Below are 19,150 nucleotides of genomic sequence, written 5' to 3' on the forward strand. Positions count from 1 at the left end.
TCTTCCTCACGTGTTTTACCACACACAAAGCACTAGCAGGCAGAACAGAGGACTACAAAGTAACCCTAAGTAATCTGCTGCATCCTGAAATATGTAGAAGATATTTGGAATGCATGATGGTAAAATGTGGATTACGTATCTTATAGCCACTGCTGTGTTGTCATTGTTAACTAATGCAAGCACAGTTAAGACTCTATATGATCACCACTGTATTAATCAACATGTAATAACTGTGTATCCTCTCACTATTTGGGAATGATATAGAAGATAAAATTCCTTATATCCTATTGTCAAACAGTAGGCCATTGTGATATAAGTATAAATACACTGCAAATAATAACAAGCAAAAATTAACAATCAGCTAATATTTTGATGTGATTCTTACATAGAAGTAGCTAAGGATTATTTAAATAAATACATGGTATATATGCATATAGCAGCTGGCTTATCATTTATCATCATCTGTTTATTAATGAAGTAAGTGAACTAATTAAAATACACTTTGAAATTTACTGGCTTGCATGGTAAACTTGAAGAAACATTTATAAGCATAACTCTTCATCTGCAAGGCCCAATTTGGAAACATACTATGTATTGCATAAGATGTGTAAGTCATAACTGCTCTGTTATGAGGCAGAGTGAAAGCTGCACAACAGAGAATTGGTCACTGTGAGTAGGATCATAGGTCCATATAATCAAATATAATGTCTTGGACAATGAAAAAGTATATCATGTTTCCACTGAGTAGTTTCCTTGCCTCAAGTATTTGTTCAAGGACTTTATAGAATGGGAGATATTTTCTGTACACTTAGTAACTCATGAGTTAAAACTGCAGTTGGTGTAAAAGTCTTTTTCTTCAGTGACAACTGGATATGACCAGTACATTACTCTACTATCAATGATTTGGAAATTCCTTATAAAGTATACTAGTGCTTTGATGGTCATTTCATCCAGCATTTCTTTTTAAAGCTCAGCCAAAGCAGTTACACCAGAATGACAGTATGTAGCACAGGTGGAGGTAGCTAAATAAGAAATCATAGCAAATAAGCATAAATTAGATTGTTCTAATAATCAGTACCCTACCTTGAAATCTACTTACTCCTTCATTGCCTTCCAGAAAACAAATGGAACTTTCCTAGTTTATAATAGCAGAAGATGTGCCTCAGCATGTTCGCTTGCCTCTTACATGGAGCTCATGATGAACAGCTGAACCAAAGAAAATTACCTTCTTAATGATATCTGAAAAAGAGTGAGGCCAATTTTTTATGTGTTCAAAGAATCTAAATTATTAAATTTTCTAATGTATGCACAATTAAGTTACAGAGTTTTATTTTCTGTCCTTTTTTTTTTTTTTTTTTTTTTAAGTACGCAGAGTGGCTGAGAATTAATAATTACCTCATTGAGTTCTGAAATTTGGAGACAACAAAGTTACTGTTTTGCTTGGTACTTAAATAAATGTCTTGGCTCTATAAAAGCCCAGGATGGTGCTTTTATGCTGATGAAAAAGATGTCATTACCTGTGCTGCACTTGCTGCAAATGGAAATTGGGATTAATGCATTATAATACAAAATTAGCCTTAATAGAAGTTTGCTGCTGTAATTTATCAAGTTAATTAAATATGCACCTAATTTTAAGCACTAAGTATTTCTACTTACTTCACTGAGACTAATCTACATTTAAAGCTAAGCATATTTTAAAATATTCTGCTGATTTGTGGCCATAACTTTGTTACTATATGGATTAAGAGAAAATATTATCATTAATTATTCATTATCTGAGCTAATAGGAAGGTGGTATGTCTTGGATATTGGTTAAAACTAGATAAACTGGCTCAACAGGGAGAATTCAGAAACACTTAGCTCTTTACAGGCACAGTTAAAGTCCAGCAGGAGTTACTGTCAATCTTCAAGATACCAGCAAGAAAAGGAACCAGAGTTTGCCCAACTCTAGCTGTACTTCAGACAGTAACCCTGCCTAAACCACTGACTTCTGGGCACCGTGGCCTTGGGGTACCCAAAGAGCTCAGAAGGGGCTTGGCTAACTCCTGTCTGCCTGAGTGAGGTGTAATACAGAACTAATAAATTCTTCTGGACCAAAGTTTTCAGCACAATGTCTCTCATACCAATTGTTTTTAACTGAGTTGCATTTTAAATCTTCCTGTTTGTCTTTACATCTTATGCAGTTTCTTCTTAACCTTCTTTCTACATTCTCAATGACAGGTTCATACAGCTCAAGAGCAAAGTAAGCACCAATTCTCCAATGTGTTTATCACCCTGGTTAAAGTTCTAAGTTCAGTATCTGTGAGTAGTTGTATGTGTATGTCTGTTGAGTAATTTTATACACACAAATAATTTGCTAAATTTAATTGGTTCACATGATTGGTATTTCAATAGGAAAAACAAAACAAAACAAAACAAAACAAAAACCCTTCAAAGCTTTTCAAAGTAGAAAAATATTTAAGTATCTGTTCCTGTAACCCAAATTTCAGTGTCTATTTAACGTAAGAGAAAATTCTAAATATATCCAGTGCTGCAACTGTGAAGGAAGAATTCAATATAGGCTGTGACCCAGAAGAACACTTTAACATATGCTCCACTTAAAGCATATAAGGAATTCTGCTTCAGTAATACTCAACTACTTGAATCCCATTGGATCATTTTAACTTCTAAAAACTGAACGCTTTCATGTGTCCTGATGCTATAAAGTAGGCTGGCGTATGAGAAAAGGACTGTAACACAGAACAAGGGTGTGCACCACAAATACAGTTAATTTTATGTCCCTCTCCATTGTGGTTTTCAGCTTTTGTCCTCTGCTAGCTCAGGTTTTCAGACTGTCTTAAGCCACCCATTTTGCTACAATGGAGTATGTTATTTCCTTTTCCAAACTTGAAACTAATTCTGGGATGTTGCATTTGTTGAATGAGTACAGATAGCTGGAGGGAACCCACTGTTGCTTCGGCTAGATAAAATCTACCCTTTACTGAATGGTCCCCAAAAGACAGCCTATTAATAAATGCCTATTATGAATGGTAGCTGTGTGGAAAAGCCTCTTGCAAGATGTCCACCAGCCATAAAATTCCCAAATATTTTGTAGGTGGAATATCAGTCAATTGTGTGATGTGCCTATGTGGGACACTTCCTCCATCTTGCCACAGTCCAGCAGAGAGACTCTGTGGGTAAAATTTGATTGTCAGTATGTGTACTTTGTGTACAAAAAACAGCCGCAGCTCTAGACACACACACACACACACACACACACAAAGCATTTCAATAGATAAAACTCTGTAAAAATCACACTGGAACAGTTTCATCAGCAGCAAAAAATAAAGCAAAAATGAGATGCAATAATTATATACTATGGGGTTTTGAGTCTTGTCATATAAAAGAAACATCAAAGATTCAACAGAAGACAGAAAATATGATAGCTATTTAATTTCCATAGTGAGATGAACAGTTTTAATCACTTACAAACATGGCTATTTTATTTCAGATATACATGAACAGCTACAATAATAAGCCTGAAAACAGAAATGATAGAAATAGCAAGACTGCTAGGAGTGGGATAGGTGAGATGATCTGCCATAATTAAATACAGTGTAAAGAGACTTCAAAAATGAACACTGGTAGTTTAAGTGCTAAACAAAATGCTTTGAAGTCGGGAAGAAGAGAGAAAAAAAAGTTAGTTTTCCTATTTGTCACATCCATCTACTTATACCTAATGAGAACAAAAATCTCTGAAGATATACTGCAGATTAGGTCTGTAATCTAATACATACTTATTATCCTAAAGGAGAGTGAATACACCCCTGTGTAACAAATAAGCTATTTTAGAAAATTAAGAAATAGGACTTTTATTTTAAAGTAATCATTACCTGGTACATCTGCTATCTATGTTCATTAAAACTGCCAAAGAAGATCAGTTTGGATGAATAAAGTAATCATTAAAAAAAAACTAAAAACAACAACAACAACAAAAAAAAGCAGAGCAGATACATTCTTTAGTTTTCTTCCCATTTGGATGTGTAGAACATTGTTTCTGATGAATGACAGCAGAAAAAAAAAGTAGTTCCATGTTAAAGCCATCTAGATATAAGTGTGTCACGAAAGTCTTTCCTGTGCTGTTGCAGTTGCTACCACACTTCAAAATAGGTAACACAGGGAAACTCTGCAAAGTCTGTTGACAGGTTTCATCAGTCGAGTAGTCCTTAGGTATTAGGAATTGCTGCTCTTTCCCTCTGCCTCTTGACTTTCCAGCAAGGCTTTGGATGATGATACTTCTCCACCCTCTGCTCCTTCATCTAGAAAAAACACAATCAAACATTTATAATGCACACATTCTTACAGTTTTTTAATTGCAGTCAAATATTTGGACTTATCGAAAACTTCTATTTGGATTGGCTCTTTATTACCAAACTCATGGGTGCTCTGGAAAGAGTGATAAACTCAAAAGATAAAGAACCTGCACAGACATTGTCCAAAAACAATTTCCTATTGGTGCTGATTTCCATGCTCCTTGCACATTCTGATCAATTTTAAGTATCAGATCAGATATAACTTTTCTTTTTTTCTGAGTTGTTTTCAAAGTCAGGTTAGAATATATCACTCCTCTGAGCACTGCTTGGTTTGTGGTAGATAACATTACATTTTATGAACATGTTTGTTATTTGCCCAACCTTCTTTGCCACTAAAAACATAGCAGAATTCATCTTTTTTTCACAAGATGATGGTGTGTACATATATATATATATTAATTCTGATTTTGAAATTCACTCTTTCATAGATCAGAATGGAATGATGACATGGCTAGTACAAATAAAAGCACACCAGCAGAACTGATTCATGGTCATGGAATTATGCTGTCTCTTTTGAAGCCCATATTCTCTCACTGAGAAATGAGAACTCCTCTTGCCTTGATTTCCTTGCAAAGCACAATTATTTTCACACTATCCTCAAGTCTCACATAGCATTAACAATGGTAACAAAACAGCAGACCATAGCTTCTGCAAATCTGGTTGTATCATCTTCCTGATTTAACAATCATAATCTAAGAGGTGAAATTTCAGGAATTTCCCTGGAGATTTGCCACTAACACATCACAAACAGACAATAATATATATATTCGTCACCGCTTACCACAGTATATCTACACCACTGTACACAATTTATCAGCTAAATCTCGGCATAAACTGCTTGATGTTGTCTGCAACAGTTTGGAGGCTTCATAGTTTAACACTGGTAAATTAAGAACTCAAGTTATTTGACATTCTTCAGTATTACATAGCACAGCACTGTTAAGGAAAGGGAGACAGAGTCATGTCCTCTATTGTCTGCTTCTGTTTGGGGCTTGATGTCCAATATTAGTGGAGTCTTGTAGACAGGATAAACAGAGTTTGGTAGAGGAAAATCCAAACTCTTACTTGGCAGCACAGGTGCTACAGGTGCTAAGCTGCTGTGTATCCAGAGAGTTATACACAGCTACCTAGAATTATATTCACCAAGCAACATAAATTATTAGCAGAACAGACCCCTAAAGCAGATTACAGAAGGTCAGTATAACCTCTTTGCTCTCAAATTTTTTGCAGATTCTTCTCTAATCTTGAAATCTCATGTGACGCACTGGAACAGGTTGCCCAAGGATGCTGTGGATGCTCTGTCCCTGGAGGCATTCCAGGCCAGGCTGGATGTAGCTCTGAGCAGCCTGGTCTAGTAGTTGGCAACCTTGCACGTGGCAAGGGGGTTGAAACTAGATGATCACTGTGGTCCTTTTCAACCAAGGCTATTCTATGGGAAGCCATAGTGGAACCATATTAAACAATCATATGATTCTATGATTGTTTAATATGGTTCCACCATGGCTTCCCATCAGACCAACTTTGGGAAGTATCAACTCTCTAAAACTAACACATCAGCAGAGGTGGGCAGGGTACAGATAGCCTTCCTGTCAGAGTTGGGCTTTGTGAAAAATAACAGATGCCAAAACATCTCCATTTATTTCAAAGTGAATATTAATTTAGTGGAATGTCCAGAGTGCACAGGAATTTGTATTACACAGCAATGGTCCTTGCATTTTCATAAAGAATATATGCAAAGTCTCTTTTATCTTCTAAACCAGACAGAAGGTATTAGCAAATCCCTTTTCTGACCTTTCACTCTGACAGCAAGTGACAGCTTTTTAGAAGGAAAGGAAATGTATGATCCAATGAGCATTAGCTAAATGTGAAGCAAGATGGAGAGCCCTCCTCACCATTCCCCATAGTCTGCACTGAATCTTTCAGACTGCCAGAAAAAAATAGGGCATGCTTTATATAGCCACATGTTCTATCTTCTCTGCTTTTCTCATTTATCCAACCTCTTTGTTCTGAGCTGGCAGTGGTTTTCATTTTAACAGCTTATTACTAAAGCCAAAGACAAGCAAGTTTTGTCCATTAAAGCCACAAATGTATTGCAAACAAACAATTTCCCAGTCACAGCATTTGAACTTGTAAACTTTCTTTTTATTTTGATGACTTTCCCTCAATTTTGCTTGCTGCCCAATTGGAAGTTTAACTGACGAGAAAATGAGGCTGCAATTCTCATTTTGATACTTGTGGAATTCCCAATTCACAAAAGCACCCAAGCAGTGCCCACTAGTCACAGTGCGTCTAGCTGTATCCTGCATTCACTTATTATCATGACTGCAAACTGCTGATAACAGCAATTACTCCTTCTGGGCATGCTCTGGTGTAGGTACGTGCCAATGAAAAAAGCAAAGGATAATTCCATGCTATGAATTGTTCTTCAAATCTCCTTTTGTTGTAAGAAAGCACTGGTACATTCTGCTCAAACTAATGTAGCTGTGTTTCATTTCTTCCTAATGCACTTGGATGAGCACCAGGAAAGGATTACTCTGTCTGGAGTACTTCTACTATCTTGTGCTGTAACATTTCTTTTAAGACAACACTCACTCTTTCATGTTTACTTTCATGCAGGAAAAAAATATATACATATCAGAGAAAATTTTTCCATGCCTTAAAAAGTATATTATTTCCAATTTTCCAGAGTCAAAATGAAACAAACACGAGGAACTTATCTATACTGTTGTATTTTTTTTAGCTTTGTTTAACATGGTTTTATGTATGCCCCTCAAGGTTAATACAAAGGTTAAGCAATACAAAGGTTAGTTATTCATAGCATAGCAATGAATATTCCAATGCGTTGGATGTTCCAGTCCAAGAGCTTTACTTTCACAGTACCAAATTCCCACCTGCCTCCTCTTTGACAAGGGAAACAGTTCCCTCCTGCAGGAACATGGCCCCTGGTCACTGTGTGCAATGGTGCCAAGTGGAAGAGCTTTTTGGAATTAGAAAGAACGTATTTGAAAATGAAAGCATTAAATGTTAATTGCCTGTCTATACTTTGGAATGGATTTTCAATGTCGCAGTCACATACACCAGAAAAAGGACATCTGCAAGGACATCTCAAATTCAAGGAGTCTGAACTGCGTCTCATCTGCTGTTGCTGACCTGCATAACCTTGTATGCACTCTTAACAGTTTGCCCTTCCATCTGCTTTTCCAGATTCCCCCAGTTCTCCTCAGTACTGCCCTTCAACTAGGGATATATAACTGCTATCCTTGCTGGCTTTCATTTTTTCATGTCTGTCCTCTGCTCTTCATAAACCCTTAGCCTTTCCTTTTGCAAAAGTAATGCCTCCTTCCAGCACCCATTCAGATAATGTTTTTTCCTCTCCTTCCTAGTTTTAAGAGAGGAGGCTGTGATCCAGTCTTTCTTCTCATTCCTCCTGGAAGTGATGCCTCTACTCATTCTCTTCTTCACCACTGGAAGTCCTTCAACAGGCCCCAGATGGGGTTGGATTACAAAAGCCCAAATACATGAATATAAATGAAATGATCAAAGCAAGGACAATTTGTAATCAAAGATTTTCCCACAATTTTATGGTGCTTTAAGAGGATGCAAATTCAACACTGCTTCAAGTAATATAGAAGCACGATATACACCCTTTGAGCTTGAGAATTTTCCTGTAACCTATTTCAGTAGGAATTTGTGAGCCCTCCACCCTTCAGTACAGACTTGCCTCCTACTCTGCTGCCTGCAGACCATTGCTGCTGCTGGAAGTGGGACCACCTTGGCAGCGGCAGGCATGAGAAGAAAAATTCTTGTTCCAAATCAAGATTTAAAAAGTAAGAGCAACCCATGCTCAGGGGCAACATATAATTCTCACTTCATCGGCATCAGAAATGCAGCACTGATCTCAGACAGCAAAGTCTGAAGCTTAGCAGAAGGACTTAGCGCTCCTAATTTTTATCTCTAAGTTAGAATGATAGCTGTAATTGGATCAGCAGCACAGCTTACTGTCTTGTGCTAAGCTACCCTTGAGCAGGAGGAGACTCTAATTAATAGCTGGCATGGTGGTCTGCCAAGCTGTCCAGCAATGTAACTGTGGTTCCTCTTCTTCATGTGAGCCAGCATTCAGTTTCCAGCACCTTTCCCCAGACTGCTGCACAGTGAGTCTGCGGGTGGATATGGCAGACTCAGTCTGGGTTAAAATTAACTTGCCTTGTTAGGAGTACAAAACTGCATTGGAAGACTGAACTTAAACCTGAATGAAGAAAGAACTATTGGTATTGACATCAAAATTACATGGTGCCAGAAGTCTTAAGGAGAAAGCAAAGGATGGCTACATGCAGATGCCCGCTTCTGGAACACACAGGTGCTACCTTCTGAAACAGACAGCTCGGCCAGTTTGTGTGGCAAGTCTGAGGTCCCGGCACCAGCAGGAGAGCCCAGGATGTCAGGTAAGGCATTCCGGCGGCCTGCCCTTCCCGATGCTGCGAAGTCTGTCACCAGGGGCTCCACATCAGTCATTGCTGACTCTTTTCCTCATAGCAACATCTGCAGGTAGAACAAATAGAAGAAAAAAGGTGTAGCCTGGAATCAGGACACGAAACAGTTCTGCTTCTTCAGTCTGGATGCTAATCACCAGACCAACACAACAGCCAGAGGGTCTTTTCTTAGTAAAGCCATGTACTTCAATGCTGGGTGCTAAAGCCTTAGAGAAGAACCTCTGTGCATTTTCTTATGCCATTTGCACAACTGAGGAGCATAACGAGCAGTTGTGTACCTACTGGAAACCTGTAGATAAGGTCAGCAACAGACTGTTCTGCCAGCCACTTGTGTGGCTTCTAGCCACCCGAGCATTGCTTTCAAGTGGTTTTTGCCACACTGTCATGGGGAAGGGAACTGAAACTCTGTTTAGTCATACTGTCTCCATGAACCATTAGGTTTTCGTTACTAGGAATCTTGTTTGGACTCTTATTTAGGATGTTGTTACAACAAATTCCTTTCATGGGGAGTAAACTGTATAAAAAGGCTTCTCAACAAACTAAAAATAAAAATCTGCAAAACATTTCTTTAGCCTGCAAATACCAAACCACTTGCTTTCCTCTGCTCCTACAGAAATAACTAGTTTGGTCTAACTTCAGCTCATGCATGTGCCTTTTCTGAATAAATAATGCAATCCTGTGCTTAACAGAACCAATGGTGCTGAGTTTCCTCAAAGCTCATGGAATTGAATGTGAAAATTCCTGCTGGTGAAAATGGGCTTTGGTTAAGGCATAGACTTGTGTGAAGGATCACACCTCAGGCCAGCAGCTGAAGTGAGAGCACTTGGAGCAGAAGGCAGATACTTCATTGCATGTAGCATGCAAGGACAGTTCGAGAAAACTTCCATTACCTGTTTTATCAAGTATCACGAAAGGCTATCATACCAGATTTGTACATAATGACTTCCATTAATGATCAGAGTAATTCCTAATAATTTGCCATTAATTGTTCAATCAAAAACAATACTTGCTCAAATAAGTGCAGTTCTGTGTAGAGTGCAACAGGAGTGTTGTGGCTTAGTGTAGCTATAGTCAGCACATTATGTAGGAAAGTATACAGATGGGGTTGGAGACCCATTTGATGGAAGACTACCAGCTTGACTGATGACTGCCTGTATTTAGAATAAGAATTAGATAAGCGAAGTTCCATTTTTACTGTTCTTCATGTAAGAAACAGAGCATCATAATCACCATTCTAAATTTCTGCTAGGGTTGGTAATTATTGGTACTCTCCTTTCATGGATAGAAAAACTGAGGCAGACCTTTAAATCAAACATAACCCATTCTGATGTGCAAGAAGGGAGCAGCAGCTCTTCAATTACTGATGCTGCCCTTGTGTATCAACAACAAAGCATTTTCCTTTTCTCACTCAAACTTCTTTTCACATGTGATATTCCACCTACAATAATAAATATTCTTAATTCTCTCTATATCTGTGAATACTGAATAATAAAATAAATGAATCCTCCTTGGCAGGAAATGATGACATGAGTAAAATCTGCACATCTGAAAGATGACTTGAACTAGCAAATAAACCACTTTCTTTAAAAAAAATCAGTGATTAAAGGTTCTGACCTTGAGATTTTGAAGTTCCCATCTTATATGAAAACAGTCAGATCAAGTCCAAATGAATTCTTTCCATAAGTAGCAAAAACACTGAAGCAATAAAAAAATTGAGCATCCAATGTTGAGAAAATATACAAGATATATCTATCACAATTCTGATTTAGATACAGCATTATATTGTGTATTCACTAAAATGAATGAGCTTGACACCTTACAAGAAATATCAAAAAAAGGAGAATGAATCCAAATTCACAGACTCAGTCTCATGGGTTGCTTTTTTTTTTCTGAGTTTTCATATTTAATTAATTGTAGGTGTCCAAAATATATTTCTTCAGAGTTGCAAGACACTGTAAATTACACTTCAAAACAATAAACATTCAGTATCTTCCCTTGCTGGATAAAGCTGTTAAGCTTTGTTCCCAATGACAAAATACCAGCATGGCCACAGTGCTTGCACATTCAGTTTAGGTCATGTAGTTGGTAGGCCAATGCGGTTCTGAGTTGCCTGCTACTCATTTAAAGACTGACAGACTGACATTAATGTTAAAACATAGCAAAGATCTTCTCAAGCCTGTCTTATTCTTTTTTTTTTTTTCTTTTTTCTCCATTTTCCCCCCAGGCTCTCTCTTTCTCCCTGATGTAATCTCCCTCCAGTGCACAACACAAGGCAAAGATGATGAAGGACACAGCCTGACTTGCTTCCATGTACGTGAATTTTGATTTATGTACTTGATTTAAAAAGCGTGCAGAGACAAATCTTGGAACATCTGTTGGGCAGAAAATCAGCCCATCATCTGTCAGACTGGTGGGCATAATTCAAATGTAGCTATCTAAAAATAATAAAAGTATACTGTCTTCTGAATAGCAGTTACCATAAAAAATGAAGGTTTCACCTTCACTTTTTTTGTACCAAACTTCAAGTATCAGAGATGAGGAGAAGGCTGATTTCAAATACTAAGGGCTTCTCACTGAGCTAGCACACTTCTAATTTGGACAGGAAAGGTCTGAACACTGTCCAAGTATATTCCAAAGATAAGGGACTACTCCAGTAGGCTTATAATTGATTATATAAAACAAAACTTTGGTCCATTGATGTTCATATAAATCAAAACATAACTCCAAAGGTTCAACAGACCATATTCAAAATAGCTTTCTATACTGTAGCCAAATGCCTTTTCTTTCTTCAATTCTAAGAAATCTGTTCAATTTCATTTTCCTAATGTCTTACAATAGTTTAGTTCCTTTGCTCTTCATCTGCTTCTGGCTTTAATTTTTTTAATATTTCCCTCAGGAAGTAACTACCTTTTTGAGGCAGGCATCTTATATGTGTTATGTTTAGCACTTTTCTTGCTTCCTCACAGGGTAAATAATAATCACAGTGTGCAAGGCTGCAATTTTCCCAATGCCATTCCTCCTCCTGCTGGCAACATCTCCTGCAGCTTCACTGCACTCATTTTTCTGTACTCTTACCCAAGATAAATATACACATATCTTGTCAATGCCAGCATGCAGTTGCTTCTCTCAGCTTCTAAATTATTGTCATGTTCCTCCCATGTCACCACTCATTACACTATTGGCACACAGTTGTAAAAGAAGAGTGACAGATTGCTAGAGCAAAAGATTGCCTGCTTCCCTGCCTCTCTTATTTTATCACAACAAGACCCACGTGGTCCAGACACAGAAAGGCACTGAGTGGGACATGAGTCACACAGGCAAGGTGGCTGCAAAGTGTCAACAGGAGGAAGGCAGGTGCACTTCCAAAAAAGCTCTCCTACTTAAACTAGAATCCAAGAGCTTTGACTGTCATGATAAATTACAAAAGCTATGCCATCAAGTATTCCACCAATACTCCATGGGACCAGATTAACTTTGCTTATTATTACTGGGTCATGACATTGTGCTAAGGAGTTTTCGAGAGTAAGGAGTTAACTTTCTTCAACAGCCTTCCAAAATGCCTGCAGGACCAGGCAGCTGCACAGCTGACCACTCGGGTGTACAAGGGGGTAAGAAGCGGTCTGCTTGTGCAAACTGGCTACCTACCTAACTAACAGAAGAAAAAATTAATAAGCAAATCTATCAGACATTCAAGTGTCCACAAAGGAAACTACCAGCATGTTTTTGTCTATGTGAGACAGTTCATCTTTGAGTCTTCCTTTGTCAGCAGCACTGCCGGTCTCATGAGGGACAAGTCACAGAAGCTGATGAGAATTTGTTTAAATAAATGACAAAGGGAAAGAAAAAATACTTCTCCTGAAACAACTCATGTTGAGGAAAAATGCTTCACAATGCTCAATTGTAACAAGTACTATGATCCACGTTAATTGCCAGTGCTGTCTCTTCCTCATCCTCTCTGCTAGGAAGTAGATATCACCACCATACATGTTTGTGAACGATCTTTTAACTGTCTTACACAGAATGAAAATACTGGTTTTGTTCTCTCTAGAAGGACAAACTGTTCCTCAGGAAATGTCAAAATGTTTCTGACACTGGTGTTGTTGGAGCTCTGCACAGGAGGCTGAACAACCAAACACATCACTCCTTGATACTCAAACACACTTTTCTCCTTTTGGAAACTTTTCTCCTAGATCTCAGTCTTTGTCTGCAGTATTGAACAGAATGATGCACTTCCAAACATTGCTCCTTTTGAATGACCATTACTGAGAATATATTGGAAAAAAATGAAAACCTCTCAGAAGCACCTGCAAAACACAGTAGCCATGTAATACTGCTAGAGCTGGGTTGATCAATTTTGTGTCTTGATGGTCTCATGCTGTAAGATGCATTTCAGTATCCTGTGTTTATTTTCTTGCTTTACTTTTAAGCAGTAAGAGTGTTCTTCAAGAACCTTTTCCCTTAAGGTCTGTAGTTGCAGAAGTGTTTCAGTAAGGAGAACAGAAAACTTAATAGAGTGAAGTACTTCTCACTGCAAAACTCAAATGAAAACCACTTGCTATACAATTGCCATGCTTTCACATCCTCTTCTGATGCTGCTGCATCCTGGTGGCTTTGCTGCTTTTCTCAAAGACATCAGAATAAGAATGTTCTCATGCGTGCTAATGTAATCCTCATGCTTAACGCTGAGGTAGTACTGGGTGAAAGAAAGGGAAAAAATTAAGAACAGGCATGATTTTAATGAAAACAGCTCAGAGATTATGGCAATGACTAATAGTAGCCTGTGCTGTTACATAACATTTTTTTGTGAGAAGATCTCTGTTTCATGTTTTTCCCCACCAATTACATTTATAACGCATATCTATGCCTAGTGCTAGGAGACCACATATGTAGCGTATCTCTCTCAAAAACAGAAATCTTTACTGTTTTGGGCTTATAGATTTCTTAAATGGCAAGGTGAAAAAAATACAGGTAAGTATACAAAAGCTAAAAATGAAGCACTCAGGCAAAGAAGTAAATTCTTTAGCTTTCAGGGTTTTTAATATATCACTAAAGTTGAAACAAGTTCCTTTTATTTTTTCATGACAGAAATAAGATTTGGCTTTCTAGTACCTTTCAGGTATTCTGGGGCATCTCCAGCTTAAGTCCTCCCAAAAATTTGTAAGCTGTTTTCCCACTCAGAGAAAATAAATTATTTCTGTCTCAATGAATCTACAGTGTAGAAACATGCTTGGATCCTTCTGCATCTTATATCTCAGCTGGAGGCCCATAAATCATATGACATTCTCGGTATACCATCTGAAGGCTCGGTACGTTGTATAACAGGTTTTCATTCAGGGTTATTGGCAATGTACACAGCTGGACACAGCTGTGGTTTTCTGCTCTGGGTATATGACTTACCCTTCCTCCTTGTGCCAGGGCAATATAATCTGATAATGTGCAAAAGCGGATCCCAGATGAGATTTTTGGAAATTTTAATCACTTAGCCCCAAACCAGTCAGCTCAAAATACCAAGATTACACAACTCCTTCAATTCCTGCCCTGCTGCTCTCAGAAGCATTGTGTCAAAGTCCAAGATCTTGATCATATTTTCAGGTGCTCATCAGTTTAGGGTACAGAATCTGAAAGCTTAGCCAAAGCTGCAGGATAAAGAGAGGAGCTGACAGTTTTTACCTCTCGTACAATTTCTAGATATATCTTATCCGTGTTTTCATTAGAAATGGCTCAATATGGAGAATTAATTTTGTTAAGTATTAAGGACTATCACAAACATATTTTTCTTAACCTCTACTGTCCCTTGTACGCAATACCTAAAAATCATCTATGTGCACTTGCACCAGTTGAAAGGACTGGTGTAAGACAGATTGCCAACATTACAAGGCATACAGGGTATGAAACCCCTTTCTATACAAATTAAATTAGATGGAAAAGTGACACATAATTGAGAGCTTTCTTATTCTTTATACTGGTATACTTTTGATTGGATTTTCTGATCACTTCCACGTAACCAATATTACAGGAAAGAAAAGAGAAAAAGCTACACAACTTTTCAGTCGCGTTGCTTTTGTACTTCTATGCTACAGTAAGGTTCACCTTCTACAAAGACATATAGAATAGAATAGGCTTACTATGAGCTGCATTGTATGCTGGGTATGCATGGTGCTCTGATATGCAGAAAAACAAATTACAAGACTAATAATAGTACTAAGTAATGGTACAAATGTCCTGTTGTGAAAGAAAATAAGGAATAAAGGGGAATGGGTCACGATACTGATAACCTAATCAGAAGTTCTCTACAGCAAGTGATAAATGAAGTGATAGTAGCTGAAGGCAGTCAATACCAGGCAAGAGAGACTATTAGTTTTGTTGCTATCATCATGCTCTCATCACTTTTTCCTCACATTTTCCCATCATTTTGTTCCCCATCTTCTGAACTATGAATTCTTTGGGGGAGAATTTTCCCTGTGCTTTGATAGCTGTGGCCACAGAGTCCCAGGGACACTTCCTGAAGAACACACAAATGCACAGCTATAACAGCCAGCACACACATGCATGTCAGTACTGTATTCTTTATGAGAGTCAGTGAGCGATTTGATTCTCAGCTTGCTCTCCCTGTGGAAGGAAACTGCTTCAACAAGCCACTCAGAGTAGCTGAAGTAGCACAGAGAGCAAAAGATAGGAGCACAGGGATGACAGAGAAATAGGAGACTACGGCTATGTTTCTTCGTACGTCGAGAGAGGCAAACTGAAGAGACAAGAAAGGAGAGTTCTGAAAAATTACTGAAGAGGGATGAAATCATGTAATGAGGAGCTCATCTGGATGGCAAGTTGGATGCAGGCAGTAACAGTAACATTTGGGGATGTTTTCAGAAGATCAGCTCTGTTGGAAATCATACACAGTCAGCAGAACCTACAGATTCGCAGCAAACTAGCTAGATAACAGTAAAGCAGGCATTTATTTGCTTAAAAGATTATATGTACAATTATCCCAGTATGCCCACATACAGAAAACCTGAAGAGTCCATGCAAGAAAGAAGAGTTTACTTAACTACAGATTTCAAAACTTTAATTTTAGGAGCATAAATAATTTTGTTAACATGACACATAATAGAACATTTTGTTAAATGATGATGTAGTACCGTTGATGGCCTCTGTCAACTGACATTGTGTGAACTCCTCAAAAGAACAAGTAGCTACAAGGTGAGCTTCTGCAGCAGGTCCTTACTAGGGAGAAAGGTCCCGGTCTACTCTATGTTCAGACTTCCAGAGGGATTCTGGGAAACAGAAAGAGGTTTGAAGAAAAAGATGTACTGCCTTTATGAAGCTCAGTGCTTTTCTCCAGCTAGTCATTAGGTAATGAGAAAGGAATAATGTGTGAATAGCAGCAGGTACCTGGCTAAGTCCCTAGGCTTTTAAACATGTAACAATTAAAAAACAATACAAGCTCTCAGAAGCATTTTACAATTTTATTTATGCAAATGAAAGCTGACATTTGGTTTTATTATCTTTGTCATGGTTAGGTAACATTTCATAATTATATTTTAAAACATATTAATCATTATCTGTTTGTATGATTATTCCTTCTTTGAATCTACTAGCTGTATCTTTCAGTTTTTTGAATAGCAACAAATATTTGAAGTACTGACTTCATTGGTTTGTGAGCACTTTATAAAACTACATAAGGCTATGTTTTGTTCTTTGTTACTGCAGCGAAACTCAGGGAAATTCCAATAAATAGATCTACACTGGCTTAAAAGACATGCTATGTGCATTAGTAAATCACCTTTTCATACAGGCAGCGCTAGACCCAACCTCAGTTTGAACTGGACTGTATCTGTAGAACAACGCACCCTATGTACATCCAGACTTTTTCCCTTTTCAAGGTCAATTGCACCTCACTGATGTGGAAACACTTGTGTTTAGCCAGTTTTGCAATTGCGTCCCATTATGCTTCTTTGTCTGAAGATAGGAGAGGATACTCTTTCTTGGGATGCTGTGTATAGTTCATACTTGATGGATGTTTTGGAAGAGCTGAAATGTACTGAAATCTAAGCACTCCTTAAGCTGGAGTAAAACTCCTACTTCAGTTTTTCTTTTTTTCTGCATTCTAACTTCATAATGCCAAACACACAAGGAGAAGTCACTATTTCCAGACCAACGATGTCACTATTTCCAGACAAATAATTACTTGCAGCAGTTTTTTCTTCTAAAGGAAAAAATGAAAAATCTGAAGGGATATTTAGCATTTCATTGCTAATTGCTCATACAGGTCTGAATACAGCATTTAAAGCTAAGCCTGCTTAACTCTCAACTCCTTATTGGGTAATCAAAGAATTAATGTATTACCAAAGTAGCAAAAGCTAATTTTATTTTCTTTAACAGCAAACTGCAACAAAACCTGCTTGTTATTTTCATGAAGGAGTTTCTAAATCTAACATTGGTCAAGTTTTTATTATTTGACTAGCTTCTTTAAACAACAGATTGCAAGGCAAAGCTGATGACAACTTCAGATAATTCACTAGTGCTTATTGTTGATGCTAGCACCTACTCCACTCTATACACAAAGAGCAAATATCAGTTCACATGTTTGAGTGAAATACTGGGGTGATGGCTACAAGACATGGCTCTCAGGGTTTCCATCAACTCAAGTTCTTCGGTTTCACCATGAAGCTCTGCATAACTATTTTCCCTATAGTTTATTCTGTCTCTCACTTGCTTCTTCTACCCACAGATGACTTGGTTTTCCTGAAATATTCTTCTAGCTCACCCACAAATGTTTCTGGAAATCCAAACCAGAATACTGCATTTGGCATTCTTCAGTGGATAGGATGTTGGAAAGCAAAATGTGTTTGCTCAACTGAATCAATGTTTAGTTAGGTAATAAAATATTATTTTATTAGCTCAGTGCTAGTAAAAGGTCTTTGACTTTATAAATATAACAGAGCTATTTTAGGATAATAGTAAAACATCATCTCACTTTGAAGGAGAGCTAGTATACCCAAAAGTTCTTCCAAGGACATTTACCTAACTAATAAAAGATAACTTCTCCTCCAAAAAAACTTTGTCTCAATCACATCCTTAGGCCATCACAGATGATGGAAAGAAAATCACTTTTGTTCAGTCTGCCCTCAGAAAAAGATGAGCCAATGAAGGCTGCTGTGTTTTTCACAGTAATCTGAGGGCTTTCAAGTGAGCCCTGAAAGAAAACAACCACTTGATATGTGATGTCTAACATAAACAGAACAGAGGTAACTCTGACCTGCAAGTCATCCTGATGCACTGAAGCCTCTTACTGCTCAACAACCCAATGGCTTTAATTCATAGAGATGTAAAGTCAATGGAATGTAAGGCTACATTTTGAGAATTTGTGTTATACTGCATTTCTGCATCTTCTTATGAAATTGAATTTTAAATCTAGATTCTCATTTCCACCTCTTTCCCTTGCTTTGTACATTGCATTTATATTTTCCTTATGCTTTAGCATTTATTTTACTTCATTTACAATATTTCTTCAGTATCAAATGAATAATTTTTCATTTTAATTTCACTTTACACCATACATCACGTTTACACTAATACAATTCAAGTCATATCCTCTACAGTATACCTATTCAATCTTGGTAGTAGCCCTGTTTACTGATTTCAATGAAATTACAGATAGAAAACATCTGTTTCACCCCACGTGACTCAACAAGAAAATAGACTAAATTCTGAGAAATATGTTTGCTTTATCACTTAATTTAAACAATGGCCTTGATTCATAAGACTTCCCGATTATATTCACAGAATACTTTAGCTTTCAGATTAAAACAAAAATCAATTACAATTCACTGAAGCATATTTTGATAGTGTAAATTAACATTTTGATTCTGCAGTTAGTTATGCATGGACTTAGTTTTATCTAATTGGAAGGGTTCTGCTCTTTCCATTTAAATTTGATAAGACAGAAAGAAGACAGCAAGTTGAACATGAGGCAGTAGTGTGCCCTGGCAGCCCAAAGGGTCAGCTGTACCCTGTCGTGCCAATGAGGAAGGGGAATGGTTGTTCCCTCTGCCCTGCACTGTGCAGCCTCACCTCCAGCACTGTGCGCAGGTTTCGGTGCCACAACATAAGGACATAAAATGTCAGAGAGCAACCAGTGAGGGCCATGAAGATGGAGAAGGGTCTAGAGGAGAAGACACATGGGCAACGGCTGAGATCCCTTGGTTTGCTCAACCCAGAGCAGAGAATGCTGAGGGGAGGCCTCATGGTGGCTGCAGCTCCTCATAGGGAGTGGAGAGGTGGTGCTGACTTCTGCTCTCTGGTGGTAGC

General features: G+C 37.9%; 1 protein-coding gene across 5 annotated transcripts in view; it reads right to left on the minus strand.

The window, feature by feature from the left end:
• Positions 1-3,379: 3,379 nt before the first annotated feature.
• Positions 3,380-19,150, minus strand: part of PKIB (cAMP-dependent protein kinase inhibitor beta) — a 54,252-nt gene continuing 38,481 nt past the window's right edge. The window contains exons 1-3 of one of the 5 annotated variants that reach the window (XM_090136694.1): positions 15,979-16,002; positions 8,714-8,891; positions 3,380-4,298 (exon numbers count right to left, since the gene is read on the minus strand). In XM_090136694.1, coding sequence (XP_089992820.1) covers positions 4,213-4,298; positions 8,714-8,864 — 237 coding nt within the window. In that variant the 5' untranslated portion in view covers positions 8,865-8,891; positions 15,979-16,002 and the 3' untranslated portion in view covers positions 3,380-4,212. Of the gene's footprint in view, positions 4,299-8,713; positions 8,892-15,978; positions 16,003-19,150 lie in introns of those variants that run through there. The other 4 variants (XM_090136693.1, XM_090136692.1, XM_090136695.1 and 1 more) reach the window with 4 other exon arrangements.

This window comes from Phasianus colchicus, chromosome 2, assembly GCF_987193195.1.
Source record: "Phasianus colchicus chromosome 2, bPhaCol1.hap1.1, whole genome shotgun sequence".
NCBI classification, from domain to species: Eukaryota; Metazoa; Chordata; class Aves; order Galliformes; family Phasianidae; genus Phasianus; species Phasianus colchicus.